General features: G+C 39.7%; 1 protein-coding gene across 1 annotated transcript in view; it reads left to right on the forward strand.

Annotated features, from left to right (window-relative positions):
• TMC1 (transmembrane channel like 1) overlaps nucleotides 1–23,657 on the forward strand; it is a 126,644-nt gene that overhangs the window by 50,992 nt on the left and 51,995 nt on the right. The window contains exons 5-8 of the mRNA XM_064579868.1: nucleotides 1,403–1,493; nucleotides 3,235–3,316; nucleotides 12,229–12,335; nucleotides 15,132–15,230. Coding sequence (XP_064435938.1) covers nucleotides 1,403–1,493; nucleotides 3,235–3,316; nucleotides 12,229–12,335; nucleotides 15,132–15,230 — 379 coding nt within the window. The remainder of the gene's footprint in view (nucleotides 1–1,402; nucleotides 1,494–3,234; nucleotides 3,317–12,228; nucleotides 12,336–15,131; nucleotides 15,231–23,657) is intronic.

Consider the following 23,657-nt stretch of genomic DNA (forward strand, 5'->3'; position numbering starts at 1 on the left):
CTGTTTGATGACTGAAGAGAATCTACTCCATTGCACTTGTGTTTTTATGGCAGAATATGGGTGGGTACACAGCCGCAGGTGAGTAAGGAGGTGCCACTGTGGAGTCACTGGCTAAGTCAGCAGGTGCATGTTGGGTTTTGATCACCGGGTATTATAAAATCATGAATTGGCACTGTCACTAAGGAACAACTTACCAAAAAAAAAAAAAATCCTTGACTTCATTTTTTCAAAATTTACTTTGTTTGTTAATAAGCTTATTTATAGTCATACGTTGAAGGGTCTTATTCTGTAAAATCACACATTCCAGGGGCCAACCAACAGACAATGTGGCAGCTGTGGAATGGCAGTCCAAGTTTGGGTTCTTCTGGGTGATGTCCTCTATGGCCCCTAAAAGGTCAACACAAGCCTGGGCCACCTCTCTTTTTAAAATTCTTTTGGCATGTCAAACACACAACAATAGCAAAATTGGCCAAAGTTACGAAATTGTAGTGTATTTAACATTAACCATTCTGCTGAGTTGATGCTTTTCTACACACACACAAAGACACTAATGTGACAACTGTAATGTGTAACTATCTGGGAATAAGGTTAAAGTTTATATTTGAGACCCTTTCGGAATGTGAAGCTAAAAGTATTCCTTTCCTTTCCCTTCTTCCCTCAACCCCATTTGCCGCACATAGTATGATTCCTCTGTTTCAAGTCATAATTGGTTTTATGAGATTAAATACCAGGTCAATAAAGTATGTTCTATGTCAGTTTGTCCTAAACTCTTTGACTTATTATTTTTTTAAATAATCCTTAAAAAAGAAGAAAAGAAAATATTTTAATTTAATTTTTTTTAAAGATTTTATTTATTTATGTGACAGAGAGAGACATAGCGAGAAAGGGAACACAAGCAGGGGGAGTGGGAGAAGGAGAAGCAGGCTTCCCGTAGAGCAGGGACCCCGATGCGGGACTTGATCCCAGGACCCGGGGATCATGACCTGAGCCGAAGGCAGACGCTTAACGACTGAGTCACCCAGGCGCCCGAAAAGAAAATATTTTAGAATAAACATTCTGACTGCCCGAATCTGAAGTCAACTTTGGATTCAATTTTATATGTGGTAGAAATGAAAAGAACTAGTATTCTCTATTTTGACACTTAGAACAAATTACTTGCTTTTTGATGATCCAGCTGATTAATAATAATAAATGAGACTAAAATATCTTATTCTTCCTGGCCAGAATTAAAAAGCTTAAACATCTATTTCAAGCCCTGAGCTTGAAATAGAGCTTAAATTCATGTGCTAAGGGTCTAGAAGAAATAAGGCTGCAAACCTAATAAAATGAAATGTCCACTACCTCTATCCTATGATTCTCAACCTATACCTCCCTTACCCCTTATTTTGTTTTATTTCCTCAGGGAAGCAAAAAAATTTGTGAGTGAAAATGAAGGAGCCCTTGGGAAAGGGAAAGGAAAGCGGTGGTTTGCATTTAAGATGATGATGGCCAAGGTAAGCATTTTCACAACTCAATTTGGTTGATGCCATGCATTCTCAATGGCAGCCATATTGATTCTAAGGAGGAGAAAATTGGTTCTGTTATGGGAGAGGGAAAGCATCTTACATTTTCTATGTATGAAGCACATACACACATAAAGTAAATACATAGTATATCTGTGGTATTAAAATTTGGGGCAGGGCATGATTCAGAAAACAAACAAACAAACAAAAAGGGCCCAAAATACTCCTTAAAGGGGTTAAAATGAAAAATAAGTTGAGAAACATTGATTTATGGCAAAAGACTTACTTGTGTGATTTTCTCACCCCTGAATGACAAAGACTGTGCCCCTCTCATTTTTATTCCCTGGTAGTGAAGGGGTTCTGGGTTAAAGTTTCTTTCTCAAAATGTCTACAAGCTTTCAGGCCATATAGCTCTTCTCTCTCAGGAACATCAACTTATACATTGAATAGAACATGAGAAAAAAAGCAAAAGATATACCAATATAAAGACAGATTCTTGGAAAACATAGAAAAGAAATTAACATTTATTTAGTATTTACTATATGCTAAACACTGAACTGGATCCTTCTATGAAGTTATCATATTTAATTCTCAAAGCAAAGTAGGTATGTAGGCATTATTGTCCCCTCTTTACAATTGTTACCCCACTTGTAAGCTAAATGCATTTCCATACAGATGGGGTTTTGTGAATAAAAATCACAAATCTTACGTATGAAATAGAGATAGAAAGATTTATGATGTATACCATAGATTAATTTTGTCTGTTTTTATAATTTAAATGAATAGAATCTTATAGTATTTATATTTTTGTTTCTGCCTTCTTTGATGCATCATGAGATACATTCATGTTGTGGTAGCTCTAGTCCATTTTTATCAATATGTTGTATTCCATTGTATGAAGGTACCACAATTTATTAATCCATTCTCTTGTAGATGGACATTTGGATTGTCTCTAGTTTGGGTCATCTTTTGAACTTCAGACTTGTCTCATACTCTTATTTGGGTCCTACATGCCTGTCCATCTCACACGTGATCCCAGCATAATGTGCACTTACGCCAAGTTATTTGCCCCATTCCCATTCTTCCGTGTGGTCCTTGTGGTCCTCTTGACCACAGATGGCCCAACAGTGTGGAATAAAATGGAAGGAAGGTCTTTTATAAAAACTAATGTGTGATTCTTTTTCTTCCTCCCTTTTCTATGATACCATGCCTTTCCATTTAATTAGATGCTCTACTTTACCAGAATAAAAAGTGTCCTATGTCATAACACTTACCATCCTGTATTGAAGTTACTTGTTTATGTTCAGCTTACTCTAGTAGAGTAAGAAGCCCTTCAAGGCAGGAGCTATGTTTTATTCATATTTCATCAATTTCTTCACGCAATGAGTATTTAATTAAACACATAAAATTTGCCGATCACCTAATATTAGGTGCCAACTCAGTTCCTGCTCCCTTATTGTCTGTCAGAATACACAGATCTGTCTCAGCCTATTTGCTATAAAACAGGAGATCCATAAAAGTTTTTTTTTTAATTGAATTGGTGTGGAGGTGGTTGGGGAACAGGGAGGCAACTAAAACCTACTCTTTTCCTCTTTTTACAAAAAGCCTTACGTGGCACCAGAGAGATCTTTCCAAGCTCATTGTCTTGTGATATTTTGGGATGGGGGTGAAGGATAAACCTCTTGGCAAACAAGAGGCTGAGTTTTACTGTTGTATTTGGCTTTCTTTTCAGAAATGGGCAAAATTTCTTCGTGATTTTGAAAACTTCAAAGCCGCCTGCATCCCATGGGAAAACAAAATCAAGGCAATTGAAAGTAAGTGCTCATGAGATCTCATTAGATGGGAAGGTTGTTTCATAAGCTTATCAGATGCCTTTCTCAGTTTCTATACTATTGGAAAGATTAAAAACAAGAAAATGAACAAACAAAAATAACCATTTTTTACATTCTCTTTGAACTGTGAAAATTTGCAAGCACTTACCAATCACAGCACTGGAGACCCTACTCTCCCTTTCTATGTTAGACCAAAATATTCTCATTCTGACCTTTTCTCTCCTATACAAGTAAGTCAATATTGTGTCAATGACACTGAGTTATATATATCACTGGGAAAGCAGCAATTTTATATTGGCAATGAATATGACATTGAAAATATATTCTTATGAGAGTTAGACAATAATCAAAATGAACAATGTCTAAAAAGAATGAAGAAATCTTAAAGCCTCATTTTCAGATCTGAAGTAGAATAAGTAATCATCATCCAGGAACTTGCTATGTGAATATCATACTGTGCCTTCAGTTGATACAGTATTCCTAGGTTACAAAGAAGTCAGGAGAATATACTCAATCGAAAGCCTATTTAGAACAGTGCTCTAGGCTTAGAATAAGGCAAGTAAAGATTTTAAAATATTGTAAATGTAATAAATAATTTTTTTTAAAGATTTTATTTATTTATTTGAGAGAGAGAGAATGAGAGAGAGCACATGAGAGGGGGGAGGGTCAGAGGGAGAAGCAGACTCCCCGCCGAGCAGGGAGCCCGATGCGGGACTCGATCCAGGGACTCCAGGATCATGACCTGAGCCGAAGGCAGTCGCCCAACCAACTGAGCCACCCAGGCGCCCTAATAAATAATTTTTTAAAAATATACAAAGAATGTAATAATAATAAGGAATGTAAAGAAAAAGGGATAATATTTCAAACATTTCTGAGCACAATCTTGCCATATTTTGGTTTCTAGGAGTTTTGACTAGGATCTGATTTTCCTCCCTGACTTTTCAGATCGAGAGGCAGGTTTTCCTGCTGCTTAAATGTGGCGTTGCATAATTAAAATGGAGGCTCCATAGGGAGATAACACAGTTGATGGATATTTCACGGACATGATTGGGCATGTTTTAGGAGTGCCTATCCTCAGTCCTCTGTCTCTCATTATCAAGTGGCAATGAATTAAAAATACATCAGCTAATTAATTGCACTTCCTCCCACAGATTCCTGTACCACCCGTCATTGCTTTATTTTCCTCCTTAACACTTGCGATCTAAAATACTGTATTTTTAATTTAGTTTTTAAACGTAATTTCATTTCATTTTATTTTGTGTTTATTTCTTCCGGTAGACTATGAAAGCAGAGGTTTGGTTTGGTTTACTCCTGGATCACCAGACCTAGAATTTGCTTGACCTTAATAAATATGCCTCGAATAAAATTAAATAGTAGACGTTCTTCAAACGTCTACCATTCTAGGAAATGGGAAAAGGAATTTAGACCCACCAGGGAAGAACAGACACCATGGAATCCTTAAGTTTCAAGTGTACAGCTCAAATGTGGTACCTTGAGAGGCATTGAGGAGCAGAAAGCCATTTGGAACATTAAAGTCTTGATACAATTTGTGTAAAAATAACTCTGGATTTGGTTCTTGCTTTGCAGCCGATGTGCTGTTCAACTCTGAGGCAGTCATTTAATCCCTCTGGGCCTCAGTCTATTCATCTATGAGATGATAGGGTTGAATCTTGATTGGTCTTGAGATGTAGCCCAAGAAATTTATAATAATGAGAGTTAAAATGTACATTTGCAATTATTTATTTGGAAGGTCCACTAGGTTCTAGCAGGTTCTAGCTTGTCTCAATAATAATGTCCTGCCCAATTGTGTTGCAATAGCCTATCTTGAGTGGGATAGAAACACATGGAATTATTTTTTTTGCCAGGAATTTCACACAGGAATGAGTGACAATATAACCACCATCTAGCATGTGTGTTACTAGGGGAAAGACAGATCGAGAGCCACTCAATTATACTTTTAGTTATCTTCCTTCCTCCCCTCTTCCTCCAGGAAATTTGGAACAGTCAGTTGGGTAATTCCAGCAGATGCGGGTTATTTTCTCTTCCATGTGCAATTTCAGGTTTGATTAGGTTGTCCACCTTTCATGGTGCTTTGCTTCACTGTGAAGAATTGATCCTTATTTTCTATTCCATCAACAGTCGCCACAACCACCACTCTTTGGGTGTCACTCAGATACCCTACAAACACTTCATATAATCTCGAACATGCCTGCAATGTGCCCATTAGCCTTCCTATTTTCAAGTTGCGGTTAAATAAAGGTCCCAGAATTAGTGACCGGAGGAGCTGAGATGTCAGGTGAAGTCTCTCTGGGTCCACGGCTTGTGGTTTTTCTCAATGTGGCTTGCTCATTTGTTACTTGAAGGAAAATTTTATAAACTTTTTCTTTTGCATCAAGTCCCAGAGTGGATTCGACCAGAGCAATGGCAGGATGAGCAGTTAGAGATTTTCTTGATCATTATCCAATTTGGGAAATTGTGTCCCATTTTCTCATGTGTTTATTTTTGAATGAGCTATTTATTTAATTACATACTTAAGCTTCCTAAGGTACTTAATGCATTATGATCTTAATGATAATCATCAGTACACCATATGCTTTTGGGCGATTGTAGTAGTTGAAAAGTAGGAGGCCTCTCTAAAAGTGTATTAGTAAAGTCATTGGGTTGGACCAACCATCTCATAGAAAGTCCCCTACCAAAGATGGGGGAGCATGTATTTGTGATGGTCTTTGAAACTTAATTAAACGGAAATTGGAAAAGAAATGGGACATGGAATCAGTTTTCTAAAGGTTGAGGTCCTTTATAGAGGACCAGCTCTATAGTATGGCTAATTCTTCAATATCTGGGGCCCTCTGTTTCCACATTTGGGGTTTAACTCGTTCCTATAGAAGGCAATTTCCAACCCAACATTCTATGATTTAGAAGTTACAATCAGTTTGAGGTTTATACGTAAGCAGATGAAGTTCTTTATACTTTTGAGTGATAAATCGTTGAAACAGTTAAATGAAAAACAGACTTACAGTAAGAGAGGCCTGCATAATTTACCTTCTATGTCAGTTCTTCTTAGAAAAAAGTAGATTAAACATGTACCCTATTTATAAAATACGTATTTCATATTTTAAAATAATACCAAGTCTTTTCTCTTACAGAAATGACCACTTAATCTTACAGAAGTTTGAGAAATAATTGTATTCCTTTTGAAAGTCAGAATAATCTAACATGTAATACCTCATTTAATCTTCAAAATAAACTTGACTGGACTGATTAATTGAGCAAATACTCATTGAGTGCCTGCCATTATTAGGCCTGTTTTCCAGGCACTGGGCATACAATGCTGACAAAGACAGGCGAGGCTTGATTTTACATCCAATTGTGTTAATAGGCATGTGGGTGGGGAAGGCAGGTCATAAAATATAAGCAATTAAATCATGAAGAAAGTTCAGATTGTGGTCAGAGGCATGTTTAAAACAGGAGCAGCTAAGCTCCATTCTGAAGTCTTTCTAATCCATTTGCCCTCATTCTCTGCTCAATCTCTAGATAATACTGAACAAGTATTTTTGTAAGTGTGGTTTTAAAGAAGTCCCAAATTACCAGACTTCTCTGAGTTTCCATAAAGCTCTAATAATTAGCAGAATCGAGAGGTGGACTTAAGTCTAAAACTCATGCTGTCTCCCATCATGATTCCAGTAAGGCCTGGATCCCTTTGCTAGTGTGGACCAGGTACTCACTTGAGGACTCCCCAATTTTTTTTCACATCAAAAATAGATTTGATCATTCCTGCCGCAAAGGGATGCTGTGAAGTTCTACATCATGTGGGGATGCTGTGGAATTTTACTGTCTTGCCAGCCTTGTGAAGAAGCCATGCTAAAAACCCAGGATTACCCACAAGGATGAACTTTATTAACTACTTTTCATTACGTATTTTGCTGAAAAAGCTGTGTATTTGTACTCCCAGGAAATATCATCTATATCCATTGTGACTCCAGAATTATTATCAAAACCATGGATTAAATCATGGAATGTCCTTCAAGCTGGAGATCACAAGTCTTTCTCAGAACTGAAATCTATTTCTTCCTAATAATAAAGTATGGCATCGAAATAGGTGTGAGAGACCTATTTTTCGGACCAGAAAGATCTGCAGATAGACAACCCTAAGAACAGAGTTTAAACCTCATGTTTCTCTACTGGCCTAAGAGCTGCAGAAAATGCAAATCAAATTTGCCACATTTAATTCCCCTAAATCAGTTCGAAAGCAACTATGCTTCATGTCCTAGCCTAACAAGATGGTATTTATACTGTGCTCATACAGCAGGTGATTTAATTGGTCTTTTCCCACTTAGAAATGCTCATATTTGTCTGCCTGTCTTATTACCCATCTGTTCAAGAGGAAATTATACATGATGATAGACTACAAATTACTTTGCCTTAATAATAAATAACCAGAGGGAGAGGTGAAACTTTAACCTTAATTTAAAAGAAATGCCAGAAAATTCAGCAACAAGAATATTGCATAAGCTTACAAGGCCTCACTAGAAAAGGTACCAAGGACTTGTTTTACTGTATTAATAATTCATTATGGAAACAGAATTTATTAGTCAGATTAAAGAAAAAAAGAATTGGTCATTTCTGGGCACCAGCCCAATTTATGAATGTGAATGGCCTTAGCTGATTGGTGGATAATGCCTATGTTTTTTCAGACATACACATTCATGGCTTATTTATTCCATATACTATAGTTATTTTTAAAAAAATAGTGTAATTATGATTCTACTTGGGTAGCAATATAGTACTGTGGTTAAGAGAGATCTGGATTTGGAGTCACACGCCTACAGATCAAGGCTGCCTAGTTTAGAACTCTGGCTCCATCATTTACTACCTATTACTACATAACTCCCTATGTAGCCCTGGTTCCATCATTTACTAGCTGTATAACCCATGGGCCTAAGTCTCTGTAAAGTGAGAGTATAGGAATTCTCTTCTTGCAGGAATTCCATGATGACTAAAGGAATTAATACACAAGATCAAAATAGGTGTCTGAAACAAAATTCATTAAATGTTAGCTATTGCTATTATTAATCAAGTCTTGGTTCAGTCAAATGCTGTGTTTAGGTTTTTGGTCCCCATCCACAGTGGGACTAATAACACTTAACCTTATCGGGTTCTAAAAGCAATAAAATGAGTGATGCTGGAGAAGTTTACGGTATGCATAATTGACCAGCAAGATATATCAGCTATTATTATTACTACTACTACTACTTCTCCTCCTTATTCCTGTTCTTTACAAGAATGAAACAATTTTATCTAAGAGACGAAGCACACGGAATGACTGTTCTTTTTAATTACGATCTCTTAGGTACACTTTAGGAAGGTTTCTCTTTTCAGTCAATGCCAGATTTAGCCACCTACCTCTGATCAGATAGAACCACTAGGATAAATGGATGTGAAGAGGGAAGAGTTCTCCTTTTTAATTTATTTTATTTTATGTCATTCTTTCTTTATTTTTTTATTATTTGTGTTGAGACAGGGAAAGGTCCTTTGGAGCTTGGATGCCAACCAGTTGATTTGTGTTCTTTCCTTTACAGTCTTTCTTTTGTTACTGTCCTCTGCCCTCTGCCATTGGTAAGAGTTCTGTAGAAGGAATAATGTCTTCTGGATTTCTTGGTCTCTTTGACCTGTGTCTGGGTCTTTTGTACAATCATTAATTTTAATGAAATCTGTTTTCCTGAAATTCATTTCCTTTAGACTTAGGATTCTGTAAAAAAAAAAAAAGAAAGAAAGAAAGAAAGAAAGAAAGAAAGAAAGAAAGAAAGAAAGAAAGAAAGAAAAGAAAAAGAAAAAGAAAGAAAAAAAGGAGGGGGGTGCTTAATCGTTACTTCTCTACTTCCAATAAAATAGTTGTGAAAAGATGCAGCCTGAAAGCTTTGGAGTCTAAAAGATATTTCATCCATAATGAATATAGATTATATATGGGGGAGGGGAGACTTTCTGAAACATTATAATGTGCTCCTCTTTTTTGCCTTTAGGTATATTTACACTCTGTACTCAATTTAAGAAATTCATTTGCTAGGGTTTCTGTATGGGGGCTGAGAGAAAATGGGCCGTGGGTGCTAATGAGAAGAGCAAAACTGTAAGAAGGAAGGTGGGAAAGGAAAGAAGGAAGGAAGGGAGGGAGGGATTGAAGGAGGGAGGGCGGGATGGAGGGAGGGATGGGGAAGGAGGAAAGGATGAGTCAGCATCCGGTGCTTGGGACTCTATACCAGAAGATCTCCTGTGTGTTTCAGGGAAAAGCTTGCTCCAGATACCTAGAGACAAAGTTCCTTCTCCAGTTAATGAGTAACTGTAATGACTAGCAAGCAGTGCCTTCAATAAAACATGACAAATGAACCTGGCTGAGACGGGCTAGGGCAGTTGTTACTAGAGAACATAGATAACAGCCATGAAATGATCTGAAATCACTGGGAGCCAGGTGGATGATCAGATGTCCTGGGAGGGGCAGATCTGCGTAGCCTTTCTGCAGATGGACCCGTGCATCTGGTTACAGCACCTATGGGCATGTTTATCAAAACCATACCCTTTTAGAAATCCAGTAGAACTCTGCCTTTCTCTACAAAGTGAAATGAATCCAAATAGTCAGACTTGAAAATAATTGATTTTTTTTAAATGTCCGTTTAGACGCTGACTTTTTTTTTGTCAGTTTCTATAAAAATTGTCACTGTGTTGTGGGAATAGGCAAGGTGGCTCCTAACGAACAGACTAAGTTTCAGAAACGAAAGCATGACTCGTGTGATGTCAGCCTCATCTTACTAAGCGGAGACTGGAATTTGCTTCCCCTGAACCTCCTTCTTTCTGCAATAATGTTTCCCTGCTGGTGATGCTGCAAAGCCAGAGGGCCAAGAAAGCCATTGGTCCCCGGAGGTGTTTTGCTGAAGGAGTCAGGAAAAAGGGCCTGATGCGGTGGGTGGCCGTGGATGTTTATCATTTCTTCTTGGGCAGCTGCAAAGGGGAACTGGGAATCGGGAAGAAAACTAGCACCTTGGGGTTGAACTTTAAGCGATGATCAAAGAAAGTTGGGCTTTTGTTAATCAGTGAAATCGCCACCTGAGACTCCGAATTCCTGGTCTTTCTTCCTCTTCCATTCTCTGATTTAAGATAATGTTTTGTTTTGTTTTTTAAAGATTTTATTTATTTATTTGACAGAAAGAGAGACACAGCGAGAGAGGGAACACAAGCAGGGGGAGTGGGAGAGGGAGAAGCAGTCCTCCTGCTGAGCAGGGAGCCCGACGCGGGGCTCGACTGAGCCACCCAGGCACCCCTGTTTTGTTTTGTTTTTTAATTTTTTTCTCAATAAATACAATGTGGACAGATCACTTTCCACTGAGGCACGTGCATGTTGATGGCACATTCTTGCCTGTCCCCTCCCAATTCGTTTCCCAAAGCTGAAGAGACTTTAAAGGCCACAGTGTACTTCCCATCCCGCCCCCACACCCAATCCTGCTGCTTAGCACCTGTTGGCGACTTTCCCAACACATTTAAAATAAAAGTCTCACTTTTTACCTGTCTTTAGGAGGCCCTATACAGTGTGGTTTGGCTTGTCTCTTCATCCCTCATCTGTCACCGCTTTCCCTTGTTCACTGGGCTCCCACCACATAAGTCCTTCGGTTGGTTCCTCAATTGTCCTAAGCTCTCACTTGCCTCCAGATATTTGTTCTCGCTCTTTCCTCCTCTTGAGCTGCTCTTCCCCAGCCTGAGCGTTTGCTGCCTCTTCCTCCAACTTCAGACCTCTGCTCGACTGTTACCCATTCTGATACACCTTCCTCAACGAGCTTATCGAAAGCAACCTTCTCAGTATTTTACCTTCTTCTCACTACGACCTATCTGGTATATATAATTGTTTTATATTTGTTATATAATTGTTATAATTATATGTATATAGTTGTTATAATTATATGTATAATTACATATTAGGTACATGTATAATTGTTATAATAATGTCATCATATGTGATTTTACATATCATATATATGCTACAGGCACATAAGATATACAGTACATAATATGCAGATATTATACAATGTATTTGAATATACATATATATTGTACATATAGAATATATAATATGACACATACTGTACATACATATAACATGCTATATAATAGCATATAGCACATACATTGTGATAAATACATATATTTTATTTATTTATTTTTAAAATCCCTGCCTCTCTGTTGTTTCCATACCTCACTAAAACGTAAACTGTATTAGGGCAACAACCCTGTCTGTGACATTGTGTTTCACATCTAAGGTAATTCCTGAGGGAAAATACTGGAAGTATGTGAAGAGTGAGTGAATGAACTTCAGCTCCTGCGCTGTACCTAAAAAATGCCAGCGATGCAGACAAATAGCCCAGGAGGGTCTGCAGGCCAGCTGTCCCTGAAGGATGTGGGAAAGGCTTTTGAGAAAGGCGTTGTTGCCTGAGAGAAAGGAGGCAGAAGTGTAGTGATTATAATCATAATGGTAGCTAACTACCGGCAGATACTGTGGTAACCACTTTACACGTATTCGCTCAACTTAATGTTATTAACTTATTAGCTCCGGGAATAAAATGGGCTTTCACCTAGCAACCCTAGGTGCTAAGCCCCAGGCAGCTCTCCCTTGGATGGGCCCTAAAGGCGTAGGGTCACAGTCATTCTCCACAACTGCATCCACACAGTAGACAGCACTTCCGTTACCAATAACGTTTTCTCTTCCTGGATAGAAACAGAATGCTGAAGACTGTCAATGTGGAAAGGACCGATGTGTTGCAATGAGCAGATTTATTTTCGAAAGCACCCAGACACAGCTTTTGTTTCGTTTGGTTCTGACCTGTCTTTCAACATTTTCATTTCCTTTTTGATAGGTCAGTTTGGCTCCTCCGTGGCCTCGTACTTCCTCTTCTTGAGATGGATGTATGGAGTAAACATGGTTCTCTTCATCCTGACATTCAGCCTCATCATGCTGCCAGAGGTAAGAATCTGACTTTCAGTTTACAAAAAAACAAAACACAACAAAAGCTGAAACAGTTTTCTCATGTGATCACTGTCCTAGAAAATTTCTTTTCTCTTCTGAAGAACAGCACGATTAACTGGCAATAATCCGCCCTTGGAGTCATAGCACTTGCAACAAGGTTAATCCTCAAAATGGTGCCCGTGGGCCAAAGATCCTAATCCTTGCTCCAAAGGGTACATAAGCCTCCTGAAATCATATATAAAATGTTGTGTGTATGTCTAAATATACATTTTTCTGTGGAATGGTTCACGGCTTCTATCAGATTCCCAAGGTGGTCCCCGTGCTCAAATGTTAATTGCTCAAAAGGAAGGCTTTGACACCTTGTGAATTGTATTTATTTTAACAAGTTTGCTTTGAAAGAAATGCTTCTTACTGCAACTCAAGACACCTAGCTTTTCTATCTGAAGAAACACAAAGGGAGCTATTTTTTTCCAGATGTAAAGTAAGGTAAACCAGACATCCCCACCCCCCACGCACATGTACACATACACAGTGGGGTGGGGTCTTTTAGGATCAAGGTCAGGGAGGAGAGGAAAGCAGATAGTGCTTCCAGATTGAAGATGCCAAAGCCCTGAGCTGATCGGTGGGGTGGTAGGGTGAGTCCATCAACTAAGGCCAAGAAGCAGGACTGAGGTTGGAGCCTTTATCCACAAGAAGTTAAAAGACTCTGACCCTTGGATGCTTACTTATACAAAAGTCAGGTCGGGCTTTACTCAAGCTACAAAGGGTCTTTTCGGGTACCATTATTTCAAAGCCAATTTGTTCAGAACAGCATTGCCCACAGCCAAAACTAAGTGTTTTGAGTGACTTGTTATCCCCATGGTTTTGAATCAGAGCCAGTTTCTGTATCAAGCCTCCCCACGGGCATAATAATCTTAATAATTCCTTATATTCATGACAAGTTTAGCTTTTAACAGTGCAAAAACACTTTCACTTCTTTTACTTACTGAGCCCCACAACAAATTTATGAGGTAGACTGTAGAAGAGTTTTCTTTCCCCATTTAAAACTGTGGAAACAGAGTTACACATTGCTTATTGGGCTTAACCGATATCTCAGAGTGAGGTTTTTTTATGCTGTTCTGGGTCTAGTACCTTGATTGTACCCTTTGTCCCAAGATTTTGCAACCTAATCCATTAGTTTTACAGTCCCTGAGATAATTCGGGAGGTTCTACGGCTATCTGGCTCCTAGGAGGCAGTGAACGCAGATCAGAAGTCCTGTATAGTTCATCTCTCAAGTGAAAACTTTCAGGCGACGAGACAGAATGCATGTCATCAATTTCAAATTAACCCCAGCTTTCTTTTTGCTCATCTCTCTGAGGAGCCCCGAAACTCCTTCACTGGCTATTATGATGCCCCTTAGTGTCAGACTCAGATCTCTGTGGAGTTCTATCAACTGTGCTTTCTTGTCTCCCCACACCACACAACCGCCATGGAAGTGAAAGGTTGTGGCTGGATTTACTCCACCTATATGAAATTACAGAATGCCTGATAGAGAGTGGAGGGAGCCAATCTGTGCCTGATGGAGTGTATTCCTAGAACGAAGAAGCGTATTGTCTTTGGATGCTTTCTTACAGGTTTGTGTTAGATGCTGAGGGGCATCCTGTTTTCTGGGCAATGGTTGCCAGCTCGAGCAAAAGAACAAGGGAGGATGTGTTAGCTTTACAGAGCCATCAGAGGCCAGGGCTGGTCCGCTCCTGGCAACAAGGCTCCATTTTCCTCTGCCTCCTCCCACCCAGCCTCATTCAGCATTCCTTCGAAGCAGATGCCCTTTTGCCCAAAGTTCCCATATCCCTGGGCAAGCGTGAGACCTTAATCTTCTTTGTCCTTTGTGGCCCCCAACTTTGGGGTGCGACCACATGGGTAGGACCCACCTTCTGCTCTGTTCAGTCCTAGGAAGTCAAGAAGCTTCCATGAATCCCATGCTGCTTGTATGGAGGGTAGGAGTAGGGGCTGACTTCCAGCCCTTGTCCAGTCAAGCTTGGCACCCAGGCTTCCAGCCACCATTCATCCTCCATCCCTAGCCCCAAGGAAGGAAAGTTTTCATGTTACTTAAGAAGCAACATCTGCTTGGCAAGCCATGTGCCTGCCCTGGTGCTTTTTCCAGGTCTCACCAAGGCACCTGCTAGAGCCCTATTCATGTTGCCTCTCTGGCTGGCTCTGCCCCTAAAAACTCCTCTTTGAATCTGGTAGCATAAGATCAGGGCAGCAAACCTGAATTAGTGGTAAAACAAATACAATCAGGGTACAATCATTCCTCCTATTTGACATGCTCGAATTGTATGAGCGATTGATTCACTTGAGTCTTCTCTTTCTTAACATGAAGGAGGGAATCTTCCTCCACCCTCACCCCTAAGAGGTAACCCCATATGAAGATGTGGGTAATATGGTTTTTTTTTTTTTTTGAACACTATAGTTCCCCCAAAGGCCTCTTTTCTCCTCTCCAGGCCTCCCCTAAAAGAGACCAGTTTGGAGGTGGTCGTGGGTAGGGGGGCTTCTCAGCAAGCCTCTGGGCAATGTGGTTGGCCCAACTGCTGGTGGTCCACTGAACTTAGCATGCAGGGTTCTTAGCACTCCCTTTGTTCTTCACTCTGGATTTAGTAGTCGATTCCCAGAAAATGGGACCCCACGTGAAGACCCACAGAGTCGCCATGAAAATGTATAAGTAGTGCTTTTAAACAAAACCATTTGTGATCACATGTGTGGCTCAGACTTTGTTTCCAATTATTAACTGCTTTCTTTGCTTCTCTGTATAGTACCTCTGGGGTTTGCCATATGGCAGTTTACCTAGGAAAACAGTTCCCAGAGCTGAAGAGGCATCTGCGGCAAACTTTGGTGTGTTGTACGACTTCAGTGTAAGTGTCTCCCCACAACTGTGTTGGTAGGAGGACAGATTTTTCCTTACTCTCTGAAACCCCATGGCCTCTTCCTCTGGGGCTGGTTGGAAGTCTTAAAGAGATACATACATGCCCCCTGCTAAAAAAATAGTAAAGGAAGGAAGGAAGGAAGGAAGAAAGGAAGGAAGGAAGGAAGGGGGAAGGGAGGGAGAAGGAGGAAGGGAGGGAGGGAATAAGAGAGAGAGAGAGAAAAAAAGGATTGGCTTAAGAATATGATAACAAGATTAAATGGGAATATAGACTACTGAATGAAGGTGAACTCAGTGATCAAAGGCTTCTTTATCTCTGGCTTTGGAAAAGAACAAAGGAAGAGTTTGCAAATGCGCTTTTTGAAAAATCTTGTAGGATTCTTAGGGAATTAGAGCTTTAACATTTTGTATTAACCTCTTTGTTTCCTAAACAAATCTATTTAGTATTACTGAAGACTCAGTACTATTCAGTAATTATTCAATAAATAAAGCTAAATATTAAATACAAAACAGTACTGGATTCTAACTTCTAAATAATACTAAAATGAGTACACTCAATTGTGGTACTCCTATGACATTACTCGACTGTAGTACGAGAATAGTATTACTCTTTGAGCTGCCCTGGGTGGGGATGGTTGTTATGCCAGAGATGCATTTTTACCCATTGAAAAATCATTTCGGAGTCTGATTCAAGTCTGTGGCAACTCCTCAGTCCCACAGATTCTTTTTAAAATAAGGACCAGATCAGAGATGTTCGAAAGTGTAGAGGATAAGAAAGTAGCAAGGTAGACTTTGGGGAATTGATAATTCAAGGAATTTTGGGAGAGTAGCAAATGAGAATAAGATTTTATGTAGCCTGGGGAATAAAAGAATGAGAGAAAAACTAATAAACACTCTTCACAGTCATAGTATTGATAGGTATATTTCATAGATGTTTGGAATTCTACCTTCAAACCCCCTAAATTGTGAGCTCCCTAAAGAGGGGATCATATCTGTTACATCTTCTTTGAAGCCCTTAATTTGATACTCAACCAACAGAGGCTTAATGAATCTTATTGACTGACAATCCTGAGTAAGGGGAGGATTTGTACAGCCTTGAGATAAGAGCTGTAGAAATTGATTTATGTGAGCAGTTCCAGGAAATGTAAACTTTAGGAAAGGTTCCCAGTCTCTGAGTAAGCAAGCCAAGCTAGAGAATAAGCATAAGGCATGGTGGTAGCCCCGATTTTGTGGCATTTGGAATCTCCAATCATCCCTGTCAGTTCACTTTTCATTTCAATTCAACATTTATGTATTGAATATAAGCATGCACTGGTTTTACAAAGATAAAGGTGATATGATCCTTGACCTCAAGGCACTCATGATGGTAGAAGATAGCCAATTAGTATACCACATGCTATATGCTACACAAGCAAAATAGAAAAAAAGAAAAAGACACTGGGGAGCCCTGAATTAGTAGTTGTTAGTTTTGCCTGGGAAGGTCTAGGATTTATGAAGGATATGACCGCTGAGTTAGATTTTACTTATCTTTTATTCCTCCTTTCTGTTATCGCCCATCCATCTCTCTCTCTCTCCTGACCCTCTCTCTAAATTTCAGATAATAATTTTTTACTATGCTCGCCTGAAACTGCTTTTACATCTCACTCTCTTCTTCTGATTAGCAAGATAATAAACTTCCAGTCTGGTTGTCATTGGCATTTTCTGATGTTTGAGTCAAACCAGAGAAAAGAAGAACTGAAGTATGAACAAAAGGTTTTTAGATTTGTAAACATATATTTAACAAAGTTTAAGCACTTATAAATTTGTCAACTAACTGAAATAAAAAAGTTGGGGGGAAAAGTCCATTAGGGATTTGAAAGATATTAATCAGCTGGGGGAAAAAAAAAAGAGGAAGGTAGCTCTAAGGGGCAAACCAGAGGCTCTAACAGGTGGGTACAAGAGGAAACCAGGAGAGAGGGTTTGGGCAGTAAATGGGCTTACCAGGATTTTATTACTCCCCTTGATAGCTCTCTCATGTTCAGTTTGGTGAAATACTATTTGTAGGTGGATAGAGGAAGACAGAAACCAGAGTAGTCTGTGATACTCATTTTCCTTTATAGTTCTTGGCCTGCCTAAAAGCAATTCTAAAGCAATAAGAGAATATAAATGGCCAAGAAAAAAATAAGGTCACTAAAGTGATATTATTCATTTACAGCTTTTCTTAATTTTTCTGCATACCGTAACCACTCAATTATTTGGCATGTATCATTAAATAAGAGATTTTTAGAGATAGGAGTGCCTTTAGAGCTCTTCCATCCCATGTTTCACATTATAAAATGAGGGAAACTGAGTCACAGAAGCATGTCCAGGGTCTTATAGCTATTGAGGGGCTCCTAATCTAGTACTCTTTCTATGCCCAGTATCACATCAGTAATTTTGCTGCATTGATTTCCAACAACATTCTCAGTGATTGTTTCCAGAACATAGACTGACTCCCTTCAATGCCATAGCTATCTCAACGGGGAGAAGGAGTTGAAACATATCCCATTTTCACCTTTCATAAAAGACACACAATTTGCAAATTAGCAAATAGAATGGTAGGTTCAATATTTACTCTTGCCCAAGTTTTTTACTTGGTCCTCTGAACTGTGACCTCATAGAGGTGCCCACCCTGTATTATAAGATGATCTAACTGGACAGCACAGTATTCTATCTATCATGGCATCATGGACGAAATCATTAACTGAATATCCTTGAGATCCCAAAAGACAGAATTCTGCACTTCCGAAGAGCCCAGAGATGCCAGGAGGAAAAGACATGTTTCAGGCCTGAGGCAGAGATAACAAGTGCCTGGACAGTCTAATTAAGCCACGGGTTAGTTTGTTGCATCTAAAAAGGTTAATGGGCCAGCGTAGCTAAGCAATTCCATATAGATATAGGGGAAGAGAAGCAGAAAAAGATTTATAGAACACTGTGAAAGAGATGCAAGCATGACCTCTTGTGGTAGAGGAGTTTATATGATGTGAAGGGTCCGAAAACCTTTGAGGTGGAGGTGGGGAGGTGAGTCTCCTGTTGGAAACTTGGGACTTCTCTCTGGACACCCCTCTCCTGCAAAGTATCTCTCTGGAGTTCAGTGCTCTGCCGTTTGTAAACATGTGTCATAACTTGGGGCGCCTGGGTGGCTCAATCAGTAAAGCGTCTGCCTTTGGCTCAGGTCATGATCCCAGGGTCCTGGGATCGAGCCCCACGTCAGGCTCCCTGCTCAGCGGGTAGTCTGCTTCTCCCTCTGCACCAACTTGTGCTTGCACTCTCTCTCTCAAATAAATAAATAAAATCTTTTAAAAAACCCCACAGGTCATAACTCATCAAAATTCCCTTTAATAACTAGTAGACAAATGCCATTTGATATGTGCCAGGTTGGCCAGTCTTATGGCTTCTCAAAGTCACAGTTTACAAGGCACCATATTTTTGATCCTTTTATTGAGTACCTCCTGGTGGGTCTTACTAATCTGGAGGAAAACATATTTTGTTAAAATAGTAAGAAATAGGGAGATTGTCTAATATTTGTGCTACAAATTGAATTGGCACATATGGTATTGTTTGAAGCAGTAGAATTGGAAGAACAGGTTTAGGTCAGGAAGAAGAGGATGTCTTTGTTGGCAAATACTTGGAGACACAAGAATGACGTACGAATGATAAAGAGAAAAATATTACAGCTTTGATATTCTTGTAAGTGAGCGTGAGGGAGGAGCTGAGGTGGTATTTGGAAGCAGCTTGAGTTGATAGCAGAGGGTGAGATCATTCGGGTAAAGATTTGAGTTGTGAATAAAGGGAAATGCACTCAGTTTTCCAGCCTGTGAACATCTTTTACATTGCGTGCGGTTAAATGGTGAGTGAACTTTGCCTCCCCTTTTCTGACGGTCATCATAGATGTTGGTGGGATGAAGCCCTAGAAGGGACAGAAGAGAAGAGTTAACACCTATCATGTGTTAAGTAGGCACATACATTAAATTTCATCTTCATAACAACCCTTCAGAATGAAGATCAATAATCCTCTTATGGGGCGCCTGGGTGGTTCAGTTGGTTGAGCATTAGACTCTTGATTTCTGCTGAAGTCATGATCTTGGGGTCCCAGGATGGGCCCCTCACTGGGCTCCACACTCAGCACAGAGTCTGCTTGTCCCTCTCCCTGTGCTCCTATTGCACACCACCCCCAGCTCTCTCTCTCACAAATAAATAAATAAAATCTTTAAAAAATAATCTTTTTATTTTTTAAATTATTTTAAAGATTTTATTTATTTTTTTGAAAGCGAGAAAGCATGTGCACAAGCTGGGGGAGGGGTAAAAAGAGAGGCTCCCCGCTGAGCAGGGAGCCCGACACAGGGCTCCATCCCAGGACCCCAGGATCATGACCTGAGCTGAAGGCAGATGCTTAACTAATTGAGCCACCCAGGAGCCCCAATAATCTTTTTATAGTTGAGGGAATTGGGACTCTGAGAGGTGGGTCAGTTTGCCAAACACAGAACAGGTAATTAGAGGAGGTACTGAAATTCAAAGTAAAATGGGGCTGATTTTAATGTCACATTGTTCGTTTACTTCTAACATACCCCAAGCTGATTCCTTCTGCCCTGCCCACATGTGCCATATATCACCCTTGAAGTCTGTCCTCCGAGGAAACTGTTGCAGACACTCTGAATGTTTTCAAACAGCAGTTCCTCTCCTGATTTTATCGGCAGCAACAGTTCTTCTAAATAATAATCTTCCAGAGCGACAGTGTCTCCTCACAGACATATATGTCAGTTCTCTTAAGTTCCTTCATCTCTTATTGTACTGGCCACATTTAGAAGAGATATTTTTGTGATATACATATGGAACAACATTTTTTTTTTAAAGATTTTATTTATTTATTTGAGAGAGAGAGTCAGAGAGAGAGAGAGCACAAGAGGGAGGAGCGGGAGAGGGAGAAGCAGACTCCCTGCTGAGCAGGGAGCCCGATGCGGGACTCGATCCAGGGACTCCAGGATCATGACCTGAGCCGAAGGCAGTCACTTAACCAACTGAGCCACCCAGGCGCCCTGGAACAACATTTTTTTTTAAGGGATATTTCAGTAGTTCAAATGCATCTTTATTTTCAGAGAGTACCCCCTTTGTTACTGAGGTATAATTGACATACAACATTATATTAGTTTCAGGTGTACAGCATAATGATTCAATATTTGTATATATTGTGAAATGATCACCACAGTAAGACTGGTTAACATCTGTCAACATACATAGCTACAGAATTCTTTTTCTTGTGATGAGAACTTTTAAGATTTACTGTCTTAGCAGTTTTCAAATATGCAGTACAGAACTAGTAACTGTAGTCTCCATGTTGTACATTGCATCCCCATGACTTGTTTATTTTATAGATGGAAATCTGTACATTTTTACTTCCTTCACTCATTGTGCCCATCCCCCACCTCCTGCCTCTGGCAACCACTAGTCTGTTCTCTATATCTATGAGCTTGTTTTTTTCTTTTTCTTTTTCTTTTTCTTTAAGATTCTACATACAAGTGAGATTATACATTCTTTGTCTTTCTCTGTCTGACTTATTTTACTTAGCATAATGCCCAGGGTCCTTCCATACTGTTGCAAATGGCAAGATTTCCTTCCCTTTTATGGCTGAACAATATTGCATTATATATAATATGTACATATATTATATATATACACACTCCACGTTTTCTTTATCCATTCATCCATTGACAGACACTTAGGTTGCTTCCGTATCTTGGCTATTGTAAATAATGCTGCAGTGACATGGGGATACAAATATCTTTTCAAGTTACTTTTTCATTTTCTTCAGAAAAATACCCAGCCATGGAATTACTGGACCATACGATATTTTTATTTTTAATTTTTTGAGGAACCTCTATACCATTTTCTGTAGTGACTATACCAATTTACATTGCCACCACCAGGGCACAGAGTTCTTCTTTGAAGGGGCAAATACCCTTCATTTTAGGTTTCCTAAGAAATGGACATCAAGACAATATTAGGTGCAGGATATGTTTTGGAGGAAAATACCTACAAATGAGGAAGGGGAGAGGGAGCATGAGTAGGTGGGGAGAGTCTCCAGTTAACAAAGCCAGCCTGATTCCTGTGAAGGGAGAGAAGGGGGGAAGATTAAGTAGGAAGAGTCTCAGTCTGCAGTACAGTTCTGGAAAAAGTCTTGGCCAGGCTGATGGTGCGTCTCCAAGCAAAGTATGTCCATTAGAGAAATCCCATATCACTGGCTCTAGTATTTCTTATCATTCTGGATCAGGGGCCACCTGGGAGGATGTGGTCTCGGGACGAGCACATTTTGTTCCATGCTGGTTGATCCAAAGTGGTGGCATCTGGAGGCCGTCTCCTGAACACTATCTGAGCAGCCCACCTGTATGGCTGCTTTAGGGGTCTGTTGGCTCTTAAAACGTGAGCTTGGTTCCTCTACTTTGGATCAGAACTGTTACTGCTGTGCTGTGCTGCTCTTAGTTTCAACAAGCTTCAAATACACCAACATAACGTCTTTGTTTCTGCCATTGTCTCAGCCTCACCTAGGGCTGGCTCAGCAGAGACTGAATGCCTAGATGATAAACAATCTTTTGATGAGGGCAAAAGTATGACCCCGAGCCAGACTGCTAAGCCTCTTGGGGACAAAGCTAAGCCTGTAGATTATCACGTCCACCCAGACATATGGCTCTTCCCTGGAATAGAGATCCTACGATTGGCAGGGGTAGGGATCCTCTCCTCTGTATCTGAGGTGAGACTCCTTAGAAGACTTCACTGAACAGAGTGGGTGCTGCTCAGGCGTGTGGTGCTGGGATTGACAGCATCCAAAGGCTATTCATCCCTGGCTCCCATATTTGCTTTACTTTCTCAATGTTCAGTACAGGTAGCTTTGGTTTAATAAGCTCATTAGGTTTGATTAAGAGAAGTGGCATCTCAAATTCTGCTCTCACTCATAGGCCTCTTAATCTGCTACTCCTGGACTTCTTTACACATGTCTATAGCTTGTGATAGAAGAGATCCCTGGGTCTGCTTTTAGCTTTCCTGGTATCTTTTTATTCTGTAGACTTGGGACACTGATCCCTTAGGGTCTTCATTTCTATCAGTGCTTTCTTTAATTCAGCAACCACTTCCAGTTTTCACCATCTCCCTCAAGTGGCACCTGTCCAAACCAAAGTGGACCTTTCTTTTTGCCAAAATTTGGGATGCCTATGATCCTGATGTCATACTTGTGACAGGAAGACAGCATCCCTTCTTTGGATGTGATCACCTAACCAAGTCTTCTTTTCATTAATTTAGTGAACACTTATTGAGCATTTGCAAGATGCCAGGTAGCGTGGCAGGCACTAAGCAAAGGTGAGCAAAACCCAACTAGGTCTCTGCCCTCAGAAATTCAAAGCCTAGTAGAGTAATCAAATAATCACAAAAATAAACATAACTATGACTGTGCCAAGTACTACAGAAGAAAGGTAAACAGTATTAAGAGAACATGTAGCAGAGATCCTGACCTGGTTTGCAGCCTAAGAGAGGGAGGTAGAGGAGAGCAGAAATTTTTCTGAGAAAGTAAGATTTGAATCGGGCTCCGAGGAGTCAGTATCAGCTCCCAATTTGGGAGAGGGGAGAGGTATTCTAGAAAACGAGGATAGCAAGTCAAAGGACCAGTCCTGGGAGAAGGTTGCCCTACTCAAGGGACTGACTGGAGGTTAGTGAAACTAGATGAAGAGGCATCGGGGTGGATGGCCTTACAGAGGTATCAAGACGTGTGGGACCCTCTAGAATCTAGGCCATGATAATTTATTTTTTCTCAGAGCAGTTGAAAGTAATTCAGGCAAGTGGTGGATGAGTAGTGGCATTATCAAAGTTGGAAATTAAAAAGGTCAACAGAACAGAGAGGTGGAAATTGAATGTGAGGACACCAAGGAAGAATCTATCAATATGTGAGAGTATCACGTGTCGATAAATATCAGAAAGTGGAGAGACTAAGATTTTTTGGAAGAGCTCGATTTGCCTGGTAGGAATTTGCTGATATGTAAATATTAGTTGCCAACCTCATAGATAAAAGGCTGAGCCATCGAGTCAGATTAGAACTTCACAGTCTATTAAATTATCCCATAATACAAACAAATGGCACCAGATTTTGAGTCTGATACCTCTGCTATGACAATAGATTATTTAAAGTTACAAACACTTGAAAACAATTCTGTAAAAACTCTATCCCATGTTCCAGCATCATGTATCTCCAGTAGATATTATTTACTAATACATTGTACTTGAAATTAATTACATTCATTGATCTTAAATGTTTGAAATAAAATATATGCTGCTCATATAGGATTGAAATTTTCTGAACTTCATTTTTTTCAAATAGTTTATTTTCTCTACTTTTTTTTTTTTTGTATTTTCATTT

Source organism: Mirounga angustirostris, unplaced genomic scaffold, assembly GCF_029215605.1.
Source record: "Mirounga angustirostris isolate CCGP_5_RB_7025 unplaced genomic scaffold, mMirAng1.0.hap1 SCAF_15, whole genome shotgun sequence".
Lineage (NCBI taxonomy): Eukaryota > Metazoa > Chordata > Mammalia > Carnivora > Phocidae > Mirounga > Mirounga angustirostris.